Consider the following 27,995-nt stretch of genomic DNA (forward strand, 5'->3'; position numbering starts at 1 on the left):
GCGCTAGTTACACGGTATGTACCAAGTAGTATTGAAAATCATTTAATTTTAAATCAAAAAGTTACTTTTAATAAAATTTTGTTGTACCGTTTTCGGAATATTTTGATTTGAAAATTGTGAAGTAATAATCGATTTTTTCTCTTCAATGCCCTTTATCGTGAATACGAAAATTTTTACTGAGCAAACCTCAAATATTTTTCAGTTTTCTATCTATCCTAGAGACGGAATCACCTTTTATGGAAATACCCTGAATTTATTAATACTTTGAATATTTTAATCATGATTAAAATTAAAAAAAAACAACAGATAAATTCAATCAGTAAGAATACTAATAAATAAAATGAAATAAATGTGGGATTTGAACCTGGGAGCTGCCGCATGTGAGTTCGTGCTCAAGCTACGGAGACACTACAACTAACTTTCTTTACAAACTAGTGCGTAAAATGTAGTTTTATTGAATGAAATTTACGTGTAGGGATAAAATATCGTACACTTTTATATAAATTGAAATCGAGCCGGCTGGGTGCTGATTAAATTATATAGAATATGTGTAATTTTAGTATTTGTGTTATAGATTTAAAAAAAAACAGTTTGTACGTATTTTTTGAGTTCACACCCATAATAAGAACGTTTGCTGATAATTTTCGACCTCAACTTGAAAAAGTCCACTCAATACAAGTTGAGAGATATATTTGTGAGTAATTATAAGTAGAAATGATTAGATCTAAGAAAGAAGAAATAGACTAGAACAAACTAAATTTTTAGAGTATCCAAAACTGATGTGTGAAAGCTCGCATTGTTGAGGATGAGAATGATATATTTTTTTAAATAATTGCTGGTGAACCATTTAGAATTGACCGTTATACGTTTATCTAATAAAACGGTGGCAATATCTCCAGTTAGTACAAAAAAACAGGTGACCATTTACTTCGTGCGCAAAAAACTTTTTTGGGTTTTGGTTTGATAGACCCATACAGTCGATTTTTGTTAAGTTTCGGTTAGGTTAGGTTAGGTTAGGGTTCATATGCATAGTTCCATGATTCTCGTCTTCTGTCACGATCTTACAGACGTTTTTTGAAGCAAATAGTGCGTAAAGTTTAACACACTCGAAATAAAGTATCTAAAACCCTATTGAATATTGGTAAGATGGAAAGAACAGCAAAAGAGTTGGTAAAGTTCGATTCAAATGTAACAGAAATAACAAACAAATACACGTTCTTTTATTATGGAGATGATAAAAGAAGCAGAAGTAGAATAGAAAGAAGTAGAAATGTCAAATTTTTATCTGTCTTTGAAAAATTATAAAAGAATTTAATTTCAAATCAGACATAGAATCAGATAATTGATATTTAGAATTATTTTATGAAGGAAAGAATGTATACAGGAAAATGATCTTTTTAACGGACATAATTTTTGCTGAATTTGTATGTAAATTATGTTGATTTAACGTTCCTTCTGTAAACAACTTTTTTAAATATCTTTCTTGATGATCTTGGCTCCAATAGAGACAATATTTAACTTTCAAAACTAAAATTATGTCGATGGACTTGTTTCTCTGCTGTCTTCTCATTGACAGTTGACAGGATTTTTCTTCCTGTCGATGCCTTTCCCTTTACTCTGCCATGAATTATGTTCTGTAGCAGTATGCATTTGTCTTATCTTAACAATTGTCAACAGTTTTCTTTTGCAACCAATGCGTCTTAGTACTTCGTCGTTGGTGCCTCAAGTTTTTTGATCATTTGAGCTTTCAAGGTCCAAGTTTCCACCCGTACTGACCACACATAACAATCCATAAATCCTATTTTGACGTGAAGATCTAGATTTCTGTTCAATAATTGTCGACAGCTTTTTTATGCGACCAATGCGTCTTAGTACTTCGTCGTTGGTGATTCTGTCAGTCCAGGGTATCTCCAGGATCCATCTATAGAGACATGTTTCAAGGTTTTTGATTATTTGAGCTTTCAAGGTCTAGTAATGACCACACATAACATTCCATGAATCCTATTTTGACTTGGAGATTTAGGTTTCTGTTTGAGGAGTACTTGACAAATACCTTTTGAACCATTTCAATTTTGATTTTGATTTCTTCGTCTGGATCCATTTGAGCGTTTGTAACTGATCCAAGATACTTATATTTTTGCACCCAGTCGCTGGACTAGACAAAAAAAAAATGAAAGTTTCCATCGAGAATTTTTTATTTTTTACACTTTCTTCTGGCTTAAGTAAATATCGACTTTTGTGGGAATTGTTGTCAAGTATAAAAATGTTCACTAATTTATACTTTATTATGGTTTTTTTGTTGTTTTTATAGCCTAAAGCCTCCATAAAATAATGATGATGTACAGTAAGTCAGCTGCCTGCTACAAGAGACTTAATGTATTTTAGTTTCACAGGTAAATCGCTAGTCGTCGAAAAAGTTGTTATAAAGACATTCAGCTACCATATTACGGAATAATTGGAATGTAATTTTTTTCATAAACATTATTTTACATATTATAAAGACCGAACACTATAATGGGACTAGTGATAATACTTATTTTATTTATTTTTCGTAATTTTTCAATACAACAAATCAATGTTATTAAGCTTAAACAACTACATAATCTAATTCAAATTTGATTTGGGATTATAGGTGATGCTATTCTCCAAGGGCACAGTAGTACTAACTATGTAATAGCGAACAATCATCATAAATATTATTATTATAAATTGACATTGAAATATTTTATTCTACATAAACGTCTAGGACATTTTCAAATATATATTTGCGTGCATTGAAATCAGCTCGCTGTAATCTTTAGACTTCAACTAATATTTTTTTTAATTTCTCATTTCCTAGACCTTTTTCTTGCATTTAGATACATTAATATTTTTTTTAATTATTCATCAAATTAAAAAAAAAACGAAATATACTGTTTGAAAGACAATTTAATATGAATATAAACTTATTTCGACTTGCTTTGTTTAACATAGTGAAATTTTTTGTGGGTCTAGCTCATTTTAGCTCATCTCAGAAACATTCTATGACGTTTAGATCAGGATAGTATGCATGCCACTCCATAACCTGAAAACCAAATTCTGCAATGTAATCTTGCACGATTCTGGATTCTGATGATGTACATCACACGAATTACTAACACCTCCTCGATATGTATTCATTCATTCAAACTTTTCTTTCAATGATAACGGTTATCCTTACGAATGAACACAGAGTCTGCTCGTGTTACTAGAGAAATTGCACTGCAAATCATGCAAGAACCACTTCCATAAGCCGTTCACTCTTCAAAGCAATCTGCAAATCGCTCTCAAGGTCTTTTACATTTTTTTTTTTCTTCTGGTCGTCTCATTTTAGTACAGAAGAAACCTAGGCATGCTTGCCGATGAGCTGGAGTAAGTTCTGGTCCAATCGTAGGAGTATTAGGAATCAGGTTATTTTCCTGCAGTCTTTGTTACACTATCCACTGACTTTTAGGTCTCTTCTGATATGACATTAGTTCCTTCATAATGAACAGACGAAAATTTGACTATAAAATTTTTATACTATATCAAAACTATTACAACAATCGCATCTCTAAAGCTAAAAATTCTTCGGAATAAACTTGGTCTGTTATCAATTATTTGAGAAACATAAAAAACTTTACCTTTATCCAGACGAATTTAAAAATTATATCCTGAACGCTATTTAAGGTTATGAGCTCTAAAATATTTTTGCTTTTCCTGGTTTCTTCTGTCAATAGATTTGAGCTAGAGCAAACGATACTCAGCACTCAAAACAAAACTTCTTGATAATGATAAAGTTTTGAGTATGGTGTACCTCAGGGTTCAGTTTTAGGTCAAATTCTTTTTTGGTATTCATTAATGATGTCACAGACTTACGAATTAATGGTTTTCAAAACTTCAGTTTTATATTACAGAGGAGGTTTACAACCTCTAAAACTAAATAATGATTCAATACAACCTTCAAATTAGATCAAATTTCTTGGTCTGCATATTGAAAGTACCTTTCTATGATCTTTACATGTAAGCACGTTAAAATTATCCTCTGTATGTTTTGCCATCAAATCTGTGTCTAAACAGCTTGATTCTCGTACCTCAAATTACATTTGGCTTGAACAGTAGAAGGCATCGCGAATTCTATTTGAAAAAACACAAAATTTTGACTTACTACGCTATTTTCGTTTTAACTTTGGTTCTTAAACACTTACAATTCAACTGAGAGACCCCTAGAAGAAAAAATTTGGTTAATTAGCCAACAATATCCACCTCTGATTACCTTCAATACCAAAAAATTATTCAATCAGCTACCTTCAGAATTAAAAGTGGAATTTAATAACCGAAGATTGACAAAGGCATTTCTTCTTATTATTTTATGGCAGTATCCTACAATCTACCATAAACTGGTATGGCATAATTCAATTTTTAGTATGGAATAAGATTTTAATATTGTCTATCAAGTGAAATTGTTATTTTATATTATAACATCGTGAAATCTCTTTCTAAGATGTCTAAAATATTTAAATTTTAATTTTCAGTACAACTTCCAATTTTTTCAACTATTTCTATTAAAAAAAGCATCTTAAACTCCTGTTTATTTAGTCGTTTGTTGGACGTTTATTAACAAAACTCGAGGCGAAGCTCTGGTTCGTTAATTCCGACTTTAACATCAACAATTTAAGTCGATTTAAGAAGTTCCGATGACCACCGACGGCGTGATCAAATAAATAACGAAGCAACGTTATGTTGTGCACCTTCCATTAATAACATAATGTTCGAAAGTATACGCGACTAGTTTGGTCTTTGAACTTTGCTAAAGTCATGCAGAAAGTACGATACCACTGGTTTCCGAAGCGAAATTTATTTATAACAAATTGAAATTTTCACTTTTATAGACGATTTAAATCATCAAAATTCACATTACTATCATTATCGTATATTAGCGAGCTTTTCTTGGAAACGGAATTAATTTGTAATCATAAAAAGCTTCCTTAATTTCGCATGATACCTTCAACACCCCTACCTGTTCTTTTTTTTACTTTTACCTGTACTAATGAGAAAAAATATCCTTACGAGATTCTACCTGCATCCTTCGATCAGATACGGCGGAAGCCAAAATGACACGAATAGAATTCATTGTGTTAACTTTATGTTACTTCATATAAAATTAACAATAACATGTTGTGCTTGTAGAATTTGTTTCTTACTTCAAAATAGGCGTCATTTTCAAAAATTACTTCATCGTTTGAGCTGAATTTCTGATCCGCAAAAATTGTTTTAAAAACAGCGAGTTACCAGTAGTCACTGGGGGCCAGATCTGCACTATATGGTGTATCAGGAAGCAATTCGAAGTGTAATTCGTTCAATTTAAACATCGTTATTTACTTGTGAATCGATGCATTGTCTCGGTGAAACAGTGGTTTTTAATGCCGTTTTACCTTGATTTTTCCATTCAAATTATTCAACGACTCTATGTGGTATTCGCTTATTGATTCTCTCTCCATTTTAGAGATCGTTGATAAACAATATTCCATGCGCCCAATTTACTGAAGACATAACCGCCCCAGTTGAGTATTATTAAAATATTTCACTAAAATAAAGTTTAAAACACCAAAAAACAGAAGAAGTAATATTATATATCACGTGCTTTGTACTAATTATGAGGCTGTCTACATAGGGCAGGCATTTCAGTACTTAGAAAATAGACTAAAAGGTCATAAATACGATAAAAATAAAACTGCATTAACAAACCAGGAAATATCAAAAAAAACAATAATTTCATTATAAATATTAAAATATGTTTGAAACGGAATCAAATACAACAAAAGGAGATTTCATAGAAATGATTTAAATAAGATTTAACATATTAAAAAATTTAGAAAAGGAAAATCAACAAAATAAAAAAAGAACTGTTGATTGTTATGGATAGAGTAAAATATTGGATCAAATTTTAGGTTAATTTTTATAAAATAATTGGTTATATTTTGTAATTACACTTTGTATTGGTCAATTAAAAACACGTCAAAAATCAAAAGTGAAGGTGACTTTTGATTGTACAAGGGTTGTCCATAAGATGAGGCTCCCAAAAAGCTGCTGGTGAATGCTAGGAACGCTGTTAGACCCCCGGCGAGCTGTCCATAACGTTAATTCCTGTCTTGGTAGCAGTGATTCGTTTTTTGCGTGAAAAAACGTTTCTCTGGCGAACATTCATTCCAAACTTTGTGAGATGTATGGAAAAAAGTGTTTGGGTGCGGATAATTCAACGAACAGTCATCAATGACGAACAACGTTCTGGTCGGCCATCTTTATCAGTCGAAGTGGAAGAAGCAATGCTGAAAGATCGAAGGGTGATGTCAGCAAGTCCTGCATCCACAAGGTTCTGAGGATATGTCATAGTTTGTGCAAATACCTTCTTTGAATTAAAGAAACACTTGGAAAGGGTTAACAACCGACGAAGGCAAAAATTCATTGATCTAAACGGCGATTATGTCGGGGGAATTCTAAACTTAACCAGCATCGTATTATGGGAATTTTTGTAAAAAAAAAACCATACTAGAATCAAGGAATTTTTATCCGAACTGCATTTTTTAAAAATAAATTGTACTTAATCAAAAAATACGTAATGTCACAAAAAATGGCGATGTGTTTCTTACAAGGGGATGATATAATATGGGAAAAATAAATGGACAATCCGACCCTGTCAGCACTTCACTCTATATTCCACATGGCGCCAAATAACAAATATCCTAAATTTTAGTACACAGCGGACCTTCAGCTACCTACCAAATTAAAACATTGTAGACAAATTCGAACATAAAACATGTCAATTTGCGAGGAGGCGTATACAGAGTGTTCATAAAGCCATACCTAATATTTCAATTTCTGATTCAAACAAGTTTTTTTTCTCAAATAATCCAGCACGGATTGAACATGAAAGAATAAAGATACTGATGATATATAATAATCATAAAATAACTCAGGATTAGGTAATTTTTGTTTATATAAATTCAAATTATTTAAACTGCATTTTAGAATTGTTAAATTTTTCGTATACATAGATTCAATTAAAAACTGTCCTAAAACTAATCTAATAAAGACAGTTACTATTGATGACAAACCTTTGAACATCATATAAAAAATCTAAAAAATAAGGAAAATTTTAATAAGAGAAGGGTTTGTTCTGATATAGGAATTTCTCCTCTGCAGGGCTCTTCTAAGATATACAAAATAATAGAAAAAGGTTTGGTTTTGTCCAAAAACCCTGCATATTAAACTTTACATTAGACATTTTGTTTTATTTTAACTCCAAGAATCACTTCCCGATTAATTGCTCGATAAATACGGCTCAAGTTTTGGAAGAGCCACGTACGCTTCGAAAAATTAAAATTTTATTGTTTTTTAATCATTTACAGAGAAAAATTTATGTGAAAGTGTTGATGATACAATTTCAAGTAGAGACATGTGGCAAGTTTCAAATGGCAAACTCAATATTTCAAATAGAAAATCATTTGAAAGAAAGACTTCGAGGGAAAGTTTCCAAAATTTAGAAATCTACAATTTACAGAGTTTCAAATATCACGAGAAGCTCCGCAAAAACCAAAATTTCAAATAGAAAATCATTTGGAAGAAAGACTTCGAAGGAAAGTTTGCAAAATTTAGAAATCTATAATTTACAGAATTTTAAATATCACGAGAAGCTCCTTGAAAAGCAAAATTTCAAATAGAAAATCAGAAGAAAGACTTTGAAGGAAAGTATATGCTTTCTTATTTAGAAAAGAATTTCCGACAGTAAACAAAGTTCTTACCACGATTCGAGATGATAAGGGATTACCCTGAACTTATAGAAACAGACTATGAGAAAAAAAAATAGGTTTTCGCTGGTAAAACCATTCCAGTAAGTCCATTTCAATATAAGAGAAAAGAGAAACTAAAAAAAATATGTTTTATTTACATGAAATATGGATGATCATGCATCAGAAAAATTTTAAAATTGCTGCAAGTCGAAGACATCCACCAACAGGAAAGATGGAAGACTGATTATAGGCAGTTCAAACATTGAATCTTTTCGTACATTTGATTACGATGAGGGCACGAATAAATTAAAGATTTTTTTCGTCAGAAAATTGACCACACCAAGTGGTTAAAAAAAAGATTTTCAGAATCTACTCAATTCCAAGATTATTAAGTGTATGTGTATGAATATGAAATTGAAGAAATTGCAGAAAATCGTCGTTACATCTCCAACATATCTTTACAAATACACCTGATAGAACTGGTATGGACACAGATAGAAAGGAAAATGAGTGATGTTAATCAGCTGTTTTTGGAGGTCTTAAAACTGAGAAAAGGCAGTTGATAATACGATTGAAGAAAAAAAGAAAATGTGGACAATATTACTGATGAAATAATGGAGTATTGATTGTAACAGTTCATCTTCTGATTTGGATTTATAAACAGTAACTGTACTTAAGCTGATGGGATTCATATTAAAATTATACTTAATGAATGAAAGATTGTTTAAAAATGGAAAATTTTAGAAAAAAAATGTTATTTTATACGAAGTATAATTAAAAGAAGTGATACGCCTATGGATTACGAATGCTTCATCATTTTATTACTCTCTCAATTGTAAAAATAGACTATAATCAACGAAATTTAGATACTAGACTGTTTCTAATCATAGAACTATCCATATATTATAGACCTATTAAATCATTTTAGAAGCGAATTAAAATCAATTAAAGTTTTATTGTACAATGAGATTCAAAGGAGAAAATCTAAACGATCAATTAAATTGCACAATAAACGAACTGCTGCGCAATTTTTTCGTGTTTAGTCGAAGAATAGTGTTGATCCCGCGTGTACTGTGCATAAAACAAGATTTAATTGCTGTTTTAGCTGTGTTGCTTGTGGCTAAACGTAAACGTAAACGAACACGTCGGTGTTCGAAAGATTGGTACAAGAAAATGCGGAAATACACTCACGAAAATCTTATAACAGAATCGATTATATCTGAGGAAGGAGACCACTGAACTTAAACAGTTTCAAAATCTACTGGAATTGGTCACACCATTGTATGAGAAAAAAAATCTTAAGGGAAGGAACCAGCTAACAATTTCATGTTCTATAAAAATCGTAAGAACGTTTTCAGAGCAAATTTTATAGAGCACTGTTTGTTCTAAGAACTTTTCAGTTTTTTAAGCTGTTCTCTGAAGTCTGTATGAAACATTTATAGAATTGTTGAATAAACGTTCTCACAGATCTTAAAGAGTTTTTATAACACAGTTACAAAGCAATCTCATAAAAATTCTATAGCAGTTCTATTATGATATCTTTGAATTCTGGTATAGAACAATACAACCATCGACTGGAGATGTTTCTTAAGCTCCTTCCGGTAGTTAGTTCTCAAAAAATTGAATTTTTTCTTCACGTCATCTTTGCTTGCCCGTGGAAACATCTCTTTGTGTTTAGACAACAATGTATAAGCATCACATCGCAAAAATGTCAATTCTCTGTACAATTGGATACATTCGACGATAAAATATCTTTTCTTAACTTTTTCATTCTCTTTATCCTCCGTTATGCACGCGCAAGTGTACTCCTCGTCAAGATGAAACATAGACTAAAAAATATTTCGCAATAATGACCATACACAATGCAATGGAGAAATATGGTGCAATAAAAATTAAACTCACTCTAATTTTTCTTTAATCATTGTGCAATCTTCAATATTAACCCTAAACGGTCAATAATATTGCTCAATAAAATTGATTGTCTAGGGGCCGCCTTAGTTGAGAAAGACACGACCCGTCACATCAAAATTTTCTCGAGATTTTTTTCATGTAATAATATGGAAAATTTTACTTAACTTTACTTACCCATTTGTGGTCGTTGAAGTGAAAATCATTATACACGACTTTATATGTAAATTTTTGTTACAATAATGTATTTTTCGATTTTAAGCAGATACAATAAATATTTAATGTGTTATCCTTTTAGATTATTTTGTTTTTTTTTGTCGTATATTTTTATTCTACTTTTGCCTGCTGTTTTGGATCCATACGAGTACCATTTAAAGGTATTTATGTTAATTTCTAATACGGTCTTAATCAATTCTGAAGTTTCATTTTGGAGTCAATTTTCTCGGTATTTCGTTCTAAATCATTTCTCAGATTGAATCAGTTTCAAGTTAATAAATTTAATTTTTCTTTCTATTATATAAAGTGGATTTTTGTCAAAGTATTCTATTTTTCTAATTTAGGGTAGTGCGAAAATTAAATTGTTGGAAAATATACGATAAACATATTTAAATTTTTTGTAAAATGATTGTATGGTGGATGTAACTGCAGGGAATGCACCGTCTACTTAATGCACAGGAATAATAATAATAAAATTAACGAATTACAGGTGTGCTTCCGTTCGATACAGACATGCAACGCAACTCAACTAAAAAGGCTGTGTTGCCATTAAAATCTATCGATAGAGTTTATATTATTCAGTTTAATTAATTTTTCAATCATCGTTAATCAATTTTCTTTAAGAACTAGGTTAGATGAAATCTCTAATATTTAATAACGTCAGTTTTCATATTTTCGGTTTAAACTTACTATTAATATCACTACACCATCCATATTTGACAGATTTTGTGAGATCTGTTGTCAGATGTAAGGGATGGAATGGATAATCTTTACTGACTCTTAACGGATGATTAGTGTTAACACATTACTCAATAAATCGTATGACTAATTTAGAAAAACATATTTTTTTATCAAGAATCGATTTTATTCATCAATTTCATCTTCTTCAAGAGCAATACAATCATTCCAACGCTTCTCTACGATGCCGTACTTGCATAAGGATTTGTCTTTTGCATCAGTTTTGGCAATTGCTTCTTCATTTATGCAATTTTTTGAGATCAGCGAATGGCCAGTAGACACTGGGAGTTAGATCTGGACTATACGATGTATCAGGAAACAATTCGAAGTGTAAATCGTTCAATTTAACCATCGTTGCCATCGACTTGTAGATCGATGCATTGTCTTGGTGAAGCAGTGATATATGAGACAGTTTTTCTTTGATTTTTGCATTAAAACAATCCAACAATTGATTGTCTCTCTCTTTTGGATATAATGGATGAACAATATTCCATGCGCATCCCAAAATATTTAACCCAGCTGACTTTTGTACCTTTGGACGCTTCGGACGTGGTTGACTGGTTGCAGTCCACTCAGATGATGATCGTTTTGATTCCGGAGTGAAGTTATGGATTCATGTTTCATCTATTGTCACATATCGACGCATATCACGTGTAAATATTACCAAATTGCTCTGAATCATCAAAACGTTGTTATTTTTGATCGACTGAGAGTAGACGCGACACACACTTTGAGAAAAGATTTCTAATGGTCAAATATTCTTCATAATTGTAAACACACTACCTTCTGATATATTGAAGGCCTCAGCTAGCGCACGGTATTTCAATTTACGATTAGATGTAACCAATTTTTTAACGTGTTTGAGATTTTAGAAATACCAAATGGTTCTGTTAATACTTTGGAAACCAATGTTGAGGTTGTACAGTATTTTTTTATCAACAAGCAATGATAAATTAATACATAAAATTGTTTTAAAAATAACAAAAGTAGCGTCACTTAAATGGCTGTCATTTTTTTCTGACTAATCGAAGTGTCATGAAATTTGACACATAATTTTTTAAAAGTTGGTACTTCATACATAAACGTCATATTGGTTTGACAGGGACAGTGCCATCTATGTGTCAGTCAGTTAATTACAATAAAGTTCTTTAATTAATTACATTCGAACAAAAGAACATTTAACTGAGCTCATGGTGATGACAATTTGGATCTTTGTTATAATACATAGTATGAAAATATATTCAGACTAGATAGAATTTCGAACAAGATTGAACTGGAAGTAGATGATGATGTTGAAGACAGTACAAGTAATGATGATGAGAATTTGGTAAGAAAAAAAAAATAAAACTTGCATCAAGTGAAAAGGAAAACAGCAAATATCATTAGGTGAACAATATATGAAAGGATTTATTATGGAGAGAAACGAATTTAGTTCACTCAATCAGCTTTAGTTGCAGTTCTAGCACTGTGAAGATCATAGATGTCGAGGAATTAGACTAGTCTTATAAATGTTTCAATTTTATCTTCTCTGATGAGTGGATAGTGGTGTACTACCCAAAATAGGAAAAAAATTATTTTCCTATAGGAATTTACAACCCATTAAATATATATGATAAATAAAAACGTTTTCCAGTGCTACTGTAGGTTACTACAAACAAGTTGATTAGTGAGAAATATCTTGATCGAACAGTTATTTCTTTTTTCTAGTACAAAGTTTTTTAATTTTCTTTAAATGAGGGCAACAATAAAATCTTTAACAATTGTGAATTAAAAACTTTATTATCTCTTTGTTTCATATAAACTCATCCAATCAAATATATATGGCAACGCTGTTGAAAATATTAAGAGCTAATGATTATTAGCTAGCATGTGCATTTTAGATTTAAAAATTACCACGACACTCTAAAATTATGTCGTGTATTGTATTATGATAACGTTAAGTCTTGCTTTTTCACAATGTTTTCTGCCTTTGATGATATTAATTAAAAAAAAATCGACAGCACAAACACGTAAGCAGCCTTGCGTATGGCCAGTCAAGTTTTTTTTTAATGAATCTAACAAGCCATATGTCGATTAACAACTGTTAAGAATAATTCTTCACTTTAGTATATATATTTTCAAACAGAAAGATTTCAGTAAAAGAAATTTGTATACGCACGATTTTTTTTCGTTTCTTTTCCAAAAAATCTACCAAGTGAATGAAAACCACGGTGGTTTGTTATACTTTCACGATCCTCCCTGTATAATTATACCGATAATGGCTCAAACTGAAAAGACTGTAATAGAGTTTCACCAAGAAGAAAACAAGAAGATTGATATATGAGGAAAAATTTAAATTTCTTGATCTTGAAAAGTGAGGAATAAGACCTCACGTCCCCTAAAAACAATCCTCATTCGCAAACGACTAACTTACTAGCATCTAGTGACTATCACCATTTTTGTTAACTAAAAGCATGATTAAGCTGACAATACAACTAACGATGAACTAACTAAAGTTGAAATTACTAAAACCGTTGGTGATATTCATACTGAACACACTGTTTAAACTACCAATACACCAACAATCACAATTGGAGTGTCTGAAACGTGTTCCGATAACCAAGTTATCGTCTTCACAGACTGAAGATAGGCTCCAATTTAAGAACTCGTGGATCGCACTACGTACAACATGAGTACGTTGAAATGATTTCTGGAGGTTATTGAATTGGTTAATATATACATAAAACCCTAAAGAGCGAGTTTAATTTCGTGGATTCATAGTTGGGAATACCTTCAGCTGCTTGAGATGTTACATACTTAATAACGCGTACCAGCAACTTTTCGTCGTGTCCAAAGTTAGTTGTTAAGGTTGGAATACCATACAATAATCTTGTTCAAAGAAGGCAGTATAACCACAGATTTAGTTTCTGTCTGAAGATGTAGGTTTAGACAAACAACTTTTCATTTGTCCAATTGTCTTCGGTCGTATTATCTGCGGGGATTATCTTATCAATGGCGTAGTTATCAATTTATTCAGTTTCCACTGAATCTGTGTGTCTTTGTACGAATACATTATGTAGGGGCGGCTACTTCATAAACGTTTAGTGTTTCGTGATTGGATGGCTGCATTAAGTCCAGCATTAAGTCCAGCGCAATGGATTAGGTTCCGAGTGAACGCTTCATTTTCATGATTATACGAATTGTCTATTTCTTTAGGAGAATATGTAATAAATAACAATAAATTATAAATTTGTTCTATTTTGTGTAATATGTAAGTGGTTTTTAATTCACAACGGTTGAAATTAGGCAAAAGAATGAAATAATATAATACAGAGTTATTTTTATAGTATAAAGATAATAAACAAATTTTGATTAAATTAATGATTCACGATGTCTTTCCAAATTCCAAAAATTCCAAATGAGTTGCTACCCGAAGTGAAATTTCAATACGGGTTACTATAAAGGTCGTCCAGAAGATCTTCCCGAAAATGTGGTACTAAATATTTTCATACACTAATTATATTTTCCAGGATTGTCGATAGGTATCTAGATATTCAGTTTTGGTTAACCATCTTCTTACCTGGAGCTTAAGCACCCCTTCTCATGTTGGGACAACTACCATGGGTGGGAATAAATTCAATTGGTTGAAATTCCATGATCAAAAACATAACCTAACCTAACCTAACCAGATCAAAAGTTGGAGGTACCAATAGTTGAAAAGTAAAATTTTCACCACGCGCGCCACTGGCATTGTTTTTGTTACGAATCGTTTTCTGTAATATTTTCGAGATTGAACTTTTTCTTTCTTATTAGAATACCTGGCATATTTCATTCCAACTATATAATATTGTGGTTATTAAACTTATTAAAAATTTGAATATAAAAGATCCATGAATATTTATAAAAACGTAATAAAAATAACTGAATAGTTTTTTTCGTCGGTGACTCAACCACTTTTGGTGTTTCGGATTATCTATTATCTTCCAATCATGTTTTCCACTAAAAAGTTAAAAGCGGGACACAAAAATAATATGGAATTCATAATAATTCGTTACCCACGTTGTTATTTTCATAAAAATAATTCGTGTAAGTGTAATAGATAAATCATTACCGTAGCAAATACATTTTATTAGGGATTTTACTCTTTTTCAGTTAATTTATATCCGTAGCAAGATTTTTGACCTCATTTTCACCTAACCTTACATCAATTAGTAATTCCAAATATTATTCCAAGAAGAAATTAACCTGGTTAAAGAAATTCGTAATCCTATTTTATTTACTCATTATTTAATTTAATTTTTAACTTAACCCGGTACTACACGATGTATCTAACATTTTCTTTCAACATTCGCTTTCCAAGCTACGGCTGAACATCAGAGGTAGGCTGGAACCTCAACTAAAGAAATGAAAACGTGGTAAAAAGTGATGAACAGCATACAACAGATATAAATTATCCCAAGATAAACTTGATGATACTGGCCACTTTGCCCAAAAGGAAAAGTTTGTGTAGTTGTACTACAAATGTTGGTTCCAGATCCTTTCCAATGTTTTCCGCGTGTTTAAACACAAAACAAAAAGTTGCAATGCCAACTTTGGATGTAAAACATCACAAACATTTACGTACAAATTTTATGCTTCGTGTGGTACCGGCTTTAGGAAACAGAAATATATGATTTGTATATGCATTATAGAAAAAAATATTTCTTCTCTCAAATGTGGCGTTTTCGTGTAATTTCTATCTTTAGATCATATTAAAAATGTTTAAGATACGTTTTTTGGTCAACGTAATATAGTTTTCTATTGTAAATACCTAGTAGATAAAGAAATTTTGTTATAGGTTGAGAAAAGACATAATTTCATGCTTTTAAAGAAAGTTTATTATGCAATTTACTTCCTGAAATACAATGTACTTGTTCCTATTGATAGATTACATCCCTTTTAATCTAGAACACTGCCGCAGCTGTTAATACCGCTTTGTTCGATGATAATCGTATACAATAATGAATTTTCTCGTGTATGACACATTAAAACTTTTAGTTCATGTTTTCGGACAATCTGTATAAATCCCCTTATAAAACGGATACTGTTAATGAATGAATGTTGAATCGTATGCATAAGTTGAATAATTTTTCTCACAGTTTTTCTATAGTCAAATGTAAACAAATTCTATACACTTATTAACTTAATGATGATTAGTGTAAAGTTTGAACAGGAAGATGATATTATTACTTTAACAGGTAATAAATTACTTTACTGTCATATATACCAGTTATTTTTTAAATCACGAAATAAAACAGTTTTGATTGTGACTACTTAATTTTATATATAAGCTAAATCGAATTTGAACTTGATAAAATTTGAACAATTACGTAAATCACTCTTGATATTTTTCCAAAATGGTAAGTCACAGCTTTAAAGTAATTTCGTTCTACAAAAAGTTGCTTTCAGTATTAGTTTCCCGTTTCTGTATATTCGAAACGATGACTTGGAAATGGCTTGTTTAATATGAAAAAGAACTAAAAGTTGTACGAGGTGGTGATGTGAATACCAAGTAATTCTCCACTTCTTTCTTTCAGCTATCTTTATGATAATTTGGTTGTATTGTTTCTACTCGGAATATCTCTTTTACTCCCAGTCCCATTCAATTTCTAATATTTCGTAGTCCCGATGGCTTTTCCGATCCATCTTCTTCCCTTAACCATTCTCTGAATGATAAGGCGATTTTATTATGGATAATGGAAATTATCAATCCTTTGTAAGTACTTCTTTATTACTAATATATCCTGAGGATTCTCTGATTGTATCACATATCGAACGGTTCTATTTTATGATCCATAAGTGACAATTGGTTTCCTGCTAAATTTCCTGCAGGTCTTCTAATCCTCGATCTCATCCCTACGTCGCAGCTACCCAAATGTGACATCAGTTCAATGTTGTGTCTGTAGATTGTAATCGGAATTGCTTCTATATTCTACCAGCAGTCATCCACTTCATTCATGTTAATGCTCCATCTTCGAACAACCACATGCACTATGTCCAGCAGCAAGTCTTTCATGTTTATTTCTTCGATGATGGCAGAATCATCTGCACACTTTGAGCTGTAAAATTTAGTTACCTGTTGTCTGAACAAAAGTTGAACAACATGGGTGATAAAAAAGATTACAATTTTACTTTATAAGTATTTTTCATATGATATATTAGTTTACAATATTTTGAACAGGCTTTTTAATAACTATCCCTTTTTAAATAGATGATTTCTTGTTCCTATAGGAAAAATATGTCATGAAATTTGTGAAACATAAAAATCTGGTGTCTTGACAAACGCTTAACACGATTCTTTTTTAGTTACAAGGGGTGTTCTCCCCCTTGGGGAATATACGCAAACGGGATATGAAAAGTACATTTAAACCTGTTGCAATCCCTACAAGACACCATTCGCTATCCCTTTCAATAAAACACTAAACTTCAACCCCCCGAGGTTATGACATTTTTTCAACTTCTGAAGAATATAAACACTTGTCGATACACTCTGCGACCCTCAGTTCATTATTCAGTGAAAGGGAAAGGAGATTTAAAAATTAGCCAGTAAATCCCGGCTATTCCTCGTAATGGAGGTTTTAAATGGAAAACGTTAGAGGGTCTTGATATCGTTATTGTATCGAAAATTTTTCTTTATTCACAACGTGAACGGTTTAACTAAAAATATCAAGAAAAAATCTTTAATACAATCTAGAACAGAAAGTATAGTCCAAATAGAAATACTTTTCCTAATTCTCTTCAATCTTCCTTATGTTAGTGGCTGGTTGAATGGATTATATATATATTAAGTCGTTGTTGTGGTCATTGGATCGAATTTTTTATCTCCACTCAATATTTGGAGTGTTTTGGATTGGAATGTTTAGAGTATCTTCGCATTGGAAGATTTACTGCAGCCCATACGACCAGATTGGTATGAATATAGTTTTGTAAATTAGCAATTCAATTTCGAGTCTTAGTTCAGACTTTTTGTTGAATATCCAATGCATATTTTTCAGTTACAAACCCAACAGTTTTTTCTTGTTTTTGATATGTGTTTTCCACGTAAGTTTTCGATCTAAATACAACAGTTAGTACTTGACAACTAGATTTTCTTCTTGTATGTTATGATGATGATGAAACCAATTTTGTATTTTTTCTGTATCTACAGTTGGGTCTACATCTGTTGCTATGATTGCTGTGTCATCTGCAAAGGTTGCTATACGTCAGATAGAGAAATGGGCCTAGAACGCTACCCTGAGATACTCCAGATTCTATCGATGGTAATTTAAGTAAGTATTTTTAACTTTGAATTGAAAAGAGCGGTTGGTGATATAAGATTTTAAAATAAAGTTTAGTTTGTAGAGCAGACCATCATGCTAGACTCTGACCCACTCTTGCAAACCCCTTTTTTTCTTCTAGGGTTGTTTTAATTATGTTAACAATCTTATGGCATTGTTGAATTGTGGAGAGTTTACAACTGAAACCGAATTTGTGCTGTGGTATGAATTCTTTTATGGGAACAACTGTTTGGATTTTACGTAGAAGTATTTTTGATATTATTGGGAGTAGGCCTATGGATCGATATCAATTAGCATAATAACCTATGCGTAATATACAAATTATTGTTTTTGTTGAGATTTCATACCAAAAACTTAAGTTATAACTTGAAAAAATATTTCAACTGTCTACTAAAAGAAGCCTATGAATTACAAATGCTATATCATTTTATTACTCTCTCACGAAATAAACTGGATTATAACTAAATAAAGTATTTATTTTTTACGATTACAGGCAACTGTAAATTGTAATTTGAAATTTTTTTTCTAAATTCGAACATCCTTTTGATGTGTGAAGTATTAGAAAGTTTTTCGGTTACCGAAAATAAATTCAATAAAATGAAGAAAGTAAAAATTTCATTTCAAATTCTCCCCAAATTTATACCTAAATTTTATAACTTAATTGAGGGTAGTCGTAAAATAGACCTTGCAAATTTCTTTTTTTAAATAGAAACTATTTTTTAAGGGTTGACCATAACGAAATGAATTTAAATAGGCAGATCATTAAAAAATAAATTTTGACCTTGTAAAATCCCTTTAAATACCAAAGGGTAGTTTTTTAACTATTTGGTGATTCTGAGTATTAGTTCACTTACCATATTTCGTCTCGGCTGAAGGTGTAGTAGGAGTTTCTGGAATTTCTGAAAATAAAAAAATATAATAAAATTTACCATACAAAGCATAGTTCATAGAAAAGCGTTCATAAAGTAACCCCCAGGAAAACAGTATAATATGACTCGACATATCCAACCATATGCATGACAACATCAAAAGAGCCCATTAGATGCCAATTAGAATTAGAAGTCAAATAATAAACATTGAAGACGAGGTAAGAGCTAGATCAAATAAGGTCGTGGAATGTCTTCAGAACGTACAGTCTCTGGCCAAATTATTAGACGCACTGCAAGATTTCATGTAAAATATGAATTACCGAGTGATATTGTACAGTTTTATAATTTTAAATTGTTGCAAACTGATGCAAAAGACAAATCCTTCTACAAGCACGACATCTAGAAGTTAGAATGATCGTATTGATCTTGAAGGGGATTCAATTGATGAATAAAATCGATTTTAAGTTAAAAATTTGTTTGCCTTAGTTAGTTACATGATTTTTTGAGTGGTGTGATAGATGGTACTAGTAATAGCTTTGTTCATTTGAATAAATACGAACTATAGAATCGAGTTGTTTGCATGTATAAATAATTTATTCTCAATAATAATTATAAACTATACATTCACGATGACACAAATTGACAGAACAAACACATAAATAAACTGTAAAAACAATTTAAAGTTGATTTTTTCATTCAAAATAACAACCAATGTATAAACTTCAACCACTTTAGTACTTATGTAATTTTCCATGATGGCGTATAACCAATTATAATGCAATTAAGCATCTAAAAGCATATAGAAACAGTTTAAAAAGTGTTTTTATAGTTTTCATATCTTTGTGCGCTGGAACGTTACCAATATTTCTTTCAGACGAGTTCTAATATTCGTTCGAAACGCCTTCCGAAGATTAAAATATTTCTCTTTTGCATACATATCATTGGCGTGCAATGAATGTAACTATAAAGAGACAGAAAACATAATTTATATTTTTGAAATTTTATTTAAAACATTTAATTTTCTTTTGTTTGCGAATCCACGATCTCCAGACACAAATTTGATTGGAATTTTAAGGTACCCAAATCCTTTTAAAAATTCAAATACTTGGATTTAAGTCTGATTCTTAATGTGCTATTTTTATTAAAAAAAACTATCTTTAGTCACTTTCTAACAATACTTTCTCACTGTCAAAAGTGTTGTTAGTTTTTTCTGTAAATTCGTATTTGCTAGGTTGGATATTAAAATTGAATTTTTAGTTAACAACAATCGAAACATTTCGGATTTTTTTCGTTTAAAAGCAAAAGTGATATCTGCTAAGAATGATCCATATGAAAGTGGGAGATTGAACGCTCGGTATATCCTGAAAAGCGCCGGACGTCTACACCGAAATTTTTTCTAACTGGGATTTAAAAAAAATTGTTCAGTTTTCGCAGAACGCATAAAATTCTCCTACCAAATGTCCAGAATCAATATCTAAGAAGACACAAATCAATATAAATCTTTTTTTATATATATAAAAGCCCTTTTACAGGCATTTTCGGTTTTTTTTTATTCTGTTTGCTGTGAAAATTCTCGAATTTCTGATATTTTACAAAACTGCTTTCCTCTATTTTATTCTGAGTCTTTCTATGTTTTCCTTCTTTGATGTCCCTGATGTTTTCTCAGCATCAATTCTCAGTGGAATTTTCTTTTATTATATCTTTCTTTATTCCCCTATTGAATAGTTCAATATTAGGATAATGGGAAGGCAAGGACTGTTAAGCAAATAGGCATTCTGACAGAATCATAGTACCCCGATATCTTTTGAGAATCGTATCAGGATTGAACTTTTTAACGTCATTAGACAACTCTGAGTTTGCGTAGCACTCAGAAATCTGCACTTTATCCTTCCTCCATGCACCACTGGTCCTCCAGGTCGTCTGAGTTTAATTCAAATAAGCATTATAATTTCCATGTGATAATTTTCTGCACAATTGCTTACTTATGAGGTTTGATATCAAAGCTTTTACATTGGATAATCGGACGTGCGCCAACTAGTGATTTTAGTACCGGTCATCAAATTTTATTATTATGCAGCTCGGGATTTCAATCATGGAATGAAAAAAAAACCAAAATATAAATTTACAGTGTATTTATTTAGGAAATATACTACATTCTAACTACATAACTCCATTATAATATAACCTAATCTAATCTAATCTAACCTAACCTAACCTAACGTAACCTAACCTAATTTAACCCTAACCTAACCTAAGCCCCCTGAAAACAATATTTTCACAAATATTGAAACATTATTAGATAGTTAACGCAAAATGTGAAATTAAAGTATGGAAAATAGAAAATTTTCAGTGCATCTGTTCAATTTTGAGATAAAGTAAAAAAAGTACCAAAATTCTGTGTTTTTTTAGGTTACGTATGAAATTTTATCTAGCAAACCACAAATTATTATTTAAAAAAAAATATTTGAGAACGTGGTGGAGGTTTTCTTTTGTTGTAACCCGCCACTGCGAAGGTTACTTTATAATTTAGGAGGATGGACCCGATCTGAATCATCGATTTTTTCTTCGGACACGTTCTTGAGGTTAATCAAGGCTAATATCGTGCGATTTGATTTTATCTGCCTTATATGCATATGATTTATAAAACGTAAAAGAAATTTCGAGCTGATTTTTGAAACTTTCGCATACGTATATTTATAACACGTAATAAATCCATGCCTCATTAAGTAATAATTATAATTATAACATATATAATTAAAAAATTTTATTACTTGATAAAACAACATTATAATTTTTTGATACAAATTGGTTAAACGTGATAAAACGTCGACTATCAAATATGTTTTAGCAAAAATAATAATTTTTATTCAAATTATTGGGTATGGCCAAGAAATGTAATGAATTTAAATAAATATATGATATGGAATCATTCAGTTTAGATATGGGCTACCTAAATAGATCATGGTTCTGTCGTCCTGAGATCCTTCATTTTTAACCAACTAACACTCTTCCATTTTCTTCTTTATCTTTTCTTGTTTCTTTTACTATCCAGTCTCTTGAGAAGTAGATGTCCAGCTTTTGTGCCATCTCTTGATAGATCCACCGGGAGGTCTCATTGAAATTGGTTTTTGCTTTACCCATTTAGCCCATTTATCTTACATCATTGTGTCGACTTGTCTCTCCAATATCTTAATCTCCATCTAAAGAATCGTACTATATCCTGAATTTGCAGATCTTCTCTTATAGTTTTGCTCCTTATTTCATCTCTTAGACTACTTCTTCAATAGTTCACAATGTCATCTTTCTGCTAATGATTTTTCCTCTCTTTTACAGTCTTTGCAGTTGAAATTTGTCACTTTCCATATCTAAAGTCTTCTGCCAATAGTATAATGTTGTATTTTTTTATTTTCTCTTCATTCATCAAAGTTTTTGTAATTTTGTTTGTTTCATCTCTTCCACATAACTCTTTGAGAGCTTTCTTTATTGAGAAAATTTCCACTTGATGATATCAAATTTTCAGTCTGTATGTCTTCTGGATGTTCAGTTTCTTAAAAACACACTACATTCTGAAGAATTTTTTATCACATTCTTCTTTTGTAGACATGTTTATGTGCAGCCTTTCCTTAAAATCTGTTTTAGTATCTGAGCTTATAGATCATTCTATTTTACCTATTCCTGAAGGATAACCTTTCCTCTTCCAGAGGTAGTTCTCTATTGAAGCTAATTCAACAAAAAAATATAACGATTGTGATTTCAGATCATCTTTTGCAATAAAAATAACTACAACTACTTATTGTGTCTTTCGAAGCCCTTCCTGTATATTTCTAACGAAATAGTTGGGAAAACCGCAACATATTTAGTCAAAATGCACCTGCAGATATCGTTAATAATCATTAGTAACGGCCAATTTTTTTACCACGACATGTAAAACAAAGTAAAAGAAAAAATTCGACCGTAAAGTCCAGAAACGAAACGTTCATGCCAAATTATCAACTAAATTGTATAGTTCTTATTTTTGAGGTAAAAACACGATTGGATTTGGATGTGAAAATTCGTATTAAACTATGAGATTAAAATATAAAAATGAAGGTGTAATAAAATTTATTTCCATAATAAATATTTTTTTTATGAAGAGAATTCCAAATAGATACCCAAGAAGTCTCATGGAAACGAAAAACATCAGAAGTTGTATTCAAAATTAATAAAATACTATTATAATACGTAGCGCCGTCACCGTCCACGAGTTTTTAGTCTCATATAGTAAATAGAGTTTCAACTTCGCTCCACTTTATTAAAGTAGAACTCGAACGACTACTGACTCAAGTTATTTTAAAAAATTTCTCATATTGAGCTTCGCCAAAACAAAGATTAACACCAACTTAAATCAAACACGTTTACTACATTTTGTACAATTAAAAGTTGTGACTACTCCAGAAAACAAATGAAATTACAGCACAGACCAATTTAAAACAAGTGCTCCAAGTATCCAACATGAGCATTTAATTATGACAAAAATTAGTCCGAATAGTTGTGAGCAACTTCTAGAACTTCGCCGCGAGGACCAAGATTGTGTAATGCAATCAATTCCAACTGGTGATGAAACTATGATCATTTACTATGATCCTACATCTAAAAGAGATTTAATGGAGTAGCTTCAAGAAGAATAGCACTTGCCAAAAGCAAAATCAGCCAAGGTTTCCGCTTGTTTCCTGACAATGCTCGAGTCCATACGGCTTCACTTTCCAACGCTACAGTACACGAATGTGGCTTCACCATATAGTCCTGATCTAGCCCTGTTCGAATATTTAATAGCGACGATGAAATTAAACAAGTCAGACGGCGTACGAGAATTTCGACTCTAAAGATCATATTATTACAGTATCTTAAAAGCTTTAGTTGGACATTTTTACAAGTCTGTGGGAATAAAGAGAAAATAAATTGGAAAATAATCACAGTTTTTTCAATCTACGACCTTTCTTTATAATAAGTATTATTTTTTTTGGGTTTCAAAAATTATCGACCCCGATTTAAAACAAAACAGGCGTCGAAAAGTGTAATTGTATGAGTATGAGTAACCATCTTAGTATCGGGACAACACTGTAATGATCAATAGTGTCATAATTCAAAAAATTAGACTATTTCTGTACTTGGTGCACTATTTATTTCAAACGTTAGATAATTTGTTTGTTTTTTGACTTGACGCTATTTTGTAACAATATATCGCATGAATTTTGATTTTGTTTGAAAATTTGTAATCCATATACAATGATTATGTTATATAAAAACCAATCAATAATATCCCGATGAATTTTTATTTAGAAACGAACCACAAACATAATTTAAATTGTGAAGTTATTTATTGACTGAATACTGGTTTGAAAAAAAAGTGTAAAATCGCCGGTAACGAAGGTAAAACAGTTAATAAAATAACAATTAATTTCACAGCATATTTTATAAACCCAAAGGCGTCAAGAGTCACGAGCTTCTCGAATCACAACCGTTCTACCAATAAATCCATAGAAAAATACTAAAATACGGGTAGAAATAAAGACAATTAGTCCAGTCGATAGCGACTAAAATCACTCTGAGCTGCACTCGCCAAAAACAAAGTTGAAATACTAACGCAGTCCAAATTTAAACCGGAATTTCGCTTTAAAATATTTTAATATTAAGTTACAGAGCTAAAATTTCTCACAGTTTTTCTTTTGTCTCCGGAAGCCTTTTTCCTAAAAATCTCTCGTCACGTTATAATTCGAAGGATTCTATCTCCGCATTGCTTTCAAATCGCAAGTGCCTCTTTCAATGGACCAAATAAATAATAGGATTTTACTATGGGCCCAGTATTGGTCCAGACTTAGGCCAAATATGTACCACTCTGGGTCAAACTTGGAAGCGGAACTCTGGGATGATAACTGGGATGTCCCTCGCTTGGTTTGCAAGCCTCGACCAGGCCTGGTTGCCTAGATAAACCCAAGACTGGTCTACATCCCATTATTACTTTTAATGTCCAGATATTCATTTTAGATAAGATATTAGAACAAAACTTTGTATAGTTATTAAAATTTCTGCCAATTATGGTTAACTCTAGGATGGCTGTAGTCGGGTTACCCATAGTTCAGCCTAACTTGGGTGAATATGGGATGGCCGAGATAAGGTTACAAAGAGTTAAGCCTGCTTGGCTCACTATAGAATGGCCGAGACTAAGTTACCCAGACTTCAAAGAGGCTTTATTAGTCCAAATCCAGGCTTCACATCGTTGACACAAGCTAAGCCCAGTCGTTGAAGTCTGTTGGCTCCTACATGGGTATAGGGAAGGTCTATTTCCCAACCCTATCCGAGCTGTAAGCGTTGTCTTGCAGCAATATCGCGCTGCGGATTTGAATATCGCGTCGTTTTGATCTGTAGATAGTTTCCGCCGTGTTTTTTTGAAATTCGCTCCAACTAGCATGCCTTCGTTTGTCTTTCTCCACTCCATAATGGTGAACCCAAGCGATGTTAAATTAGATTAGTTCAACATCCAATGCATCCACTTTCACCACACTAACTTTTTCGCGTGGCTATCCAAAAATTACGGTTTATATTTGAATCAACCTCGTACCGCACTATCAAAGCTAATTGTGTGCCAATGTTCAGATTTAGTACCAAACCTCTACTGACTGGACTAAAAGACAGAAGCCTAACCTAACCTAACCTTACCTAACCTAACCTAACCTAACTTAACCTAACCTAACCTCATTATTTGAGACTCTGATGCAGAAAATTAAAGAATCCATTTTAAGGGTTGACTCTCCGGAGCTGAAACTATCCCTAAATACTATAAAGCCATATTTTTTTTTTCTCCGAGCGGGAAATAGAGGTTTTAGGCAGTATCAATAATTTTTTATGCAGAAACTCTTGTTCTTTTATTTGACATCGTTGTTTTTTAAAAAAGCTCTGTTTCATCCACAAAAATTTGATGTAAAAATTAATAAAAGGAATTTTTTTTCGTATTCAGGACTACCAAAGCTAAATGTGTGCCAAAGTTCGGATTCAGTAAAAAACCTCTACTGACTGGACTAAAAGGCAGAAACCTAACCTAACCTAACCTAACCTCATTATTTGAGCGTCTGAGGCAGAAAATTAAAGAATCCATTCTGAGGGTTGACTGCGCGGAGTTGAAACTATCCCTAAATGTTATAAATTCATAATTTTTTTTCTCCGAGCGGGAAATGGAGATTTTAGACAGTATCAATAATTCCTTATGCAGAAATCCTTGTTCCTTCATTTGACATTGTTATTTAAAAAAAAAACTTCTCTTTCATCCACAAAAATTGATTCAGAAATTACTAGAATGGATTTTTTTCCGTATTCAGGACTACCAAAACTAAATGTGTGCCAAAGTTCAGATTTAGTAAAAAACCTCTACTGACTGGACTAAAAGGCAGAAACCTAACTTATATTATTATTTTTGTTCATATAACTTTAATGATTACTTAATAAAAAAAGGTACAAACTATTATATGTGAGAAAAGTTCAATTTTTAGAGAAATTGTTATTATTTTTAATTGTAAAAACATATTAAATCAACATTTTTATACATATTTTTTTCTCCAATTTGCTCGTTTTTTTGTGTAGATTATGAAAAAAATATATAACAACTTCATTTGATTATTTGAAAAAAAGTTATCAACAATTATACGTGAATTAACATTTAAACCCCTGAAACCAATATAAGTTTTCATTTTTTTTATTCCCTTGATTTTTTTCGTGAATCCGCTGTAAAAAAGAAGATTTTTTAAAAAAATCATCGAAATCGGATAATTTTTTGATTTACTACAGCCAAAGAACGAAAGGAGCGCGAAAGTATAAAATTACCAAATTTTCATGAAAGATACTTACAAAAATATATGAATGATTCCAAAAAGGTCTACAATATCGATTCAGTTAAAAAAAGGCTACAAATTGGTGAGAAGATGACAGTTCCGTGACAAAAAAAGCTTCCAATGCGTTAAGTGTTCACATTATATATAAAATATACAGTTTTAATTATCACTAATTGTGTATAAACTATTAATTTGATTTGCGGCTTGAACAAACGACAGATCAATTCATTCGATTACTTAAAGAAAAAAAAAGTAAAATAAAAATAAGAGGCATTATCCTTATTACCACCAAAACTCAAACATGCAAATAATCAGAAGATATAATAATGGATGGTTAATAATAACCATTATCATCACTCACTGAAAACTAATAATAAACCATTAATATAAGCAATTTATTTCATTATAATAATTCTTTCTTCGGCTTTGAACTGATGAGTCAGCGTGTATCAACATTTGAATACAGTCGTATTCTGGTACTGGGTACTACTCTCTCGGATTCGACACGAATAATCACACGCTGGTATTTACGGGTGGTAGATGAATGGTACCGCGATAGATGTATGTACAGGTACGAGTATATCATTTAGTATGGGAAACTATGTTCATCTTTAGATCAAAACAAAGAGAGAGCAGTTATATATTGATTGTTTCGACCTCTACCGAGTGGGATTTCTTCATTTAGGCACTCGATAATCATTTATTTTAACGAAAAGTTTGATACACAAAATACAAGGTGGTACTACGAGACTTGCAGCTTTCGTGTAAATTTGAGGTTAGTTTCAATGCTCATAAGCTGAAGAAGCTACGTCCATAGACTTTTTCACATCAATAAACTTCACTAGAGAAATATGGTCCGCACATTTTATTATGAAGGATAAGTTTGATACAAAATACAAGGTGGTACTACGAGACTTGTAGCTTTCGTGTAAATTTGAGGTTAGTTTTAATACTCATGAGCTAAAGAAGCTACTTGCATAAACTCCATTTTATTATGAAGGATAATAATGACTGCCTTTCAAAATCTGGTGTCAACGTTATGTTAATTTTGGTACCGTCTCACGTCAGAATCATCAGTCAACTTCCACAAAGGCTAAATACTAATTTACATGACCAAATACCTCAAATAAAAACGTGCACGACAGGTAAATCACTAGAGAAGTTGCAACACTGTACTAATATACAGAGCTTGTTACAAATAATGTTATCTTACACAAAAAAATCTCACTTTTCAAGTACAGTGCATCGTATTGTAAGGTTTTAACCCAACTTTCAGCAGACTCTTTGAAACTTTGGATTCAACCTTTTTCCCAAACAAAA

At 31.5% G+C, this 27,995-nt stretch overlaps 1 protein-coding gene across 1 annotated transcript in view; it reads right to left on the minus strand.

Moving 5' to 3' along the window:
• Positions 1 to 27,995, minus strand: part of LOC130893740 (protein nubbin-like) — a 154,834-nt gene that overhangs the window by 115,877 nt on the left and 10,962 nt on the right. Inside the window, exon 2 of the mRNA XM_057800075.1 lies at positions 18,799 to 18,843. Coding sequence (XP_057656058.1) covers positions 18,799 to 18,843 — 45 coding nt within the window. The remainder of the gene's footprint in view (positions 1 to 18,798; positions 18,844 to 27,995) is intronic.

Source organism: Diorhabda carinulata, chromosome 5 (assembly GCF_026250575.1).
Source record: "Diorhabda carinulata isolate Delta chromosome 5, icDioCari1.1, whole genome shotgun sequence".
Lineage (NCBI taxonomy): Eukaryota > Metazoa > Arthropoda > Insecta > Coleoptera > Chrysomelidae > Diorhabda > Diorhabda carinulata.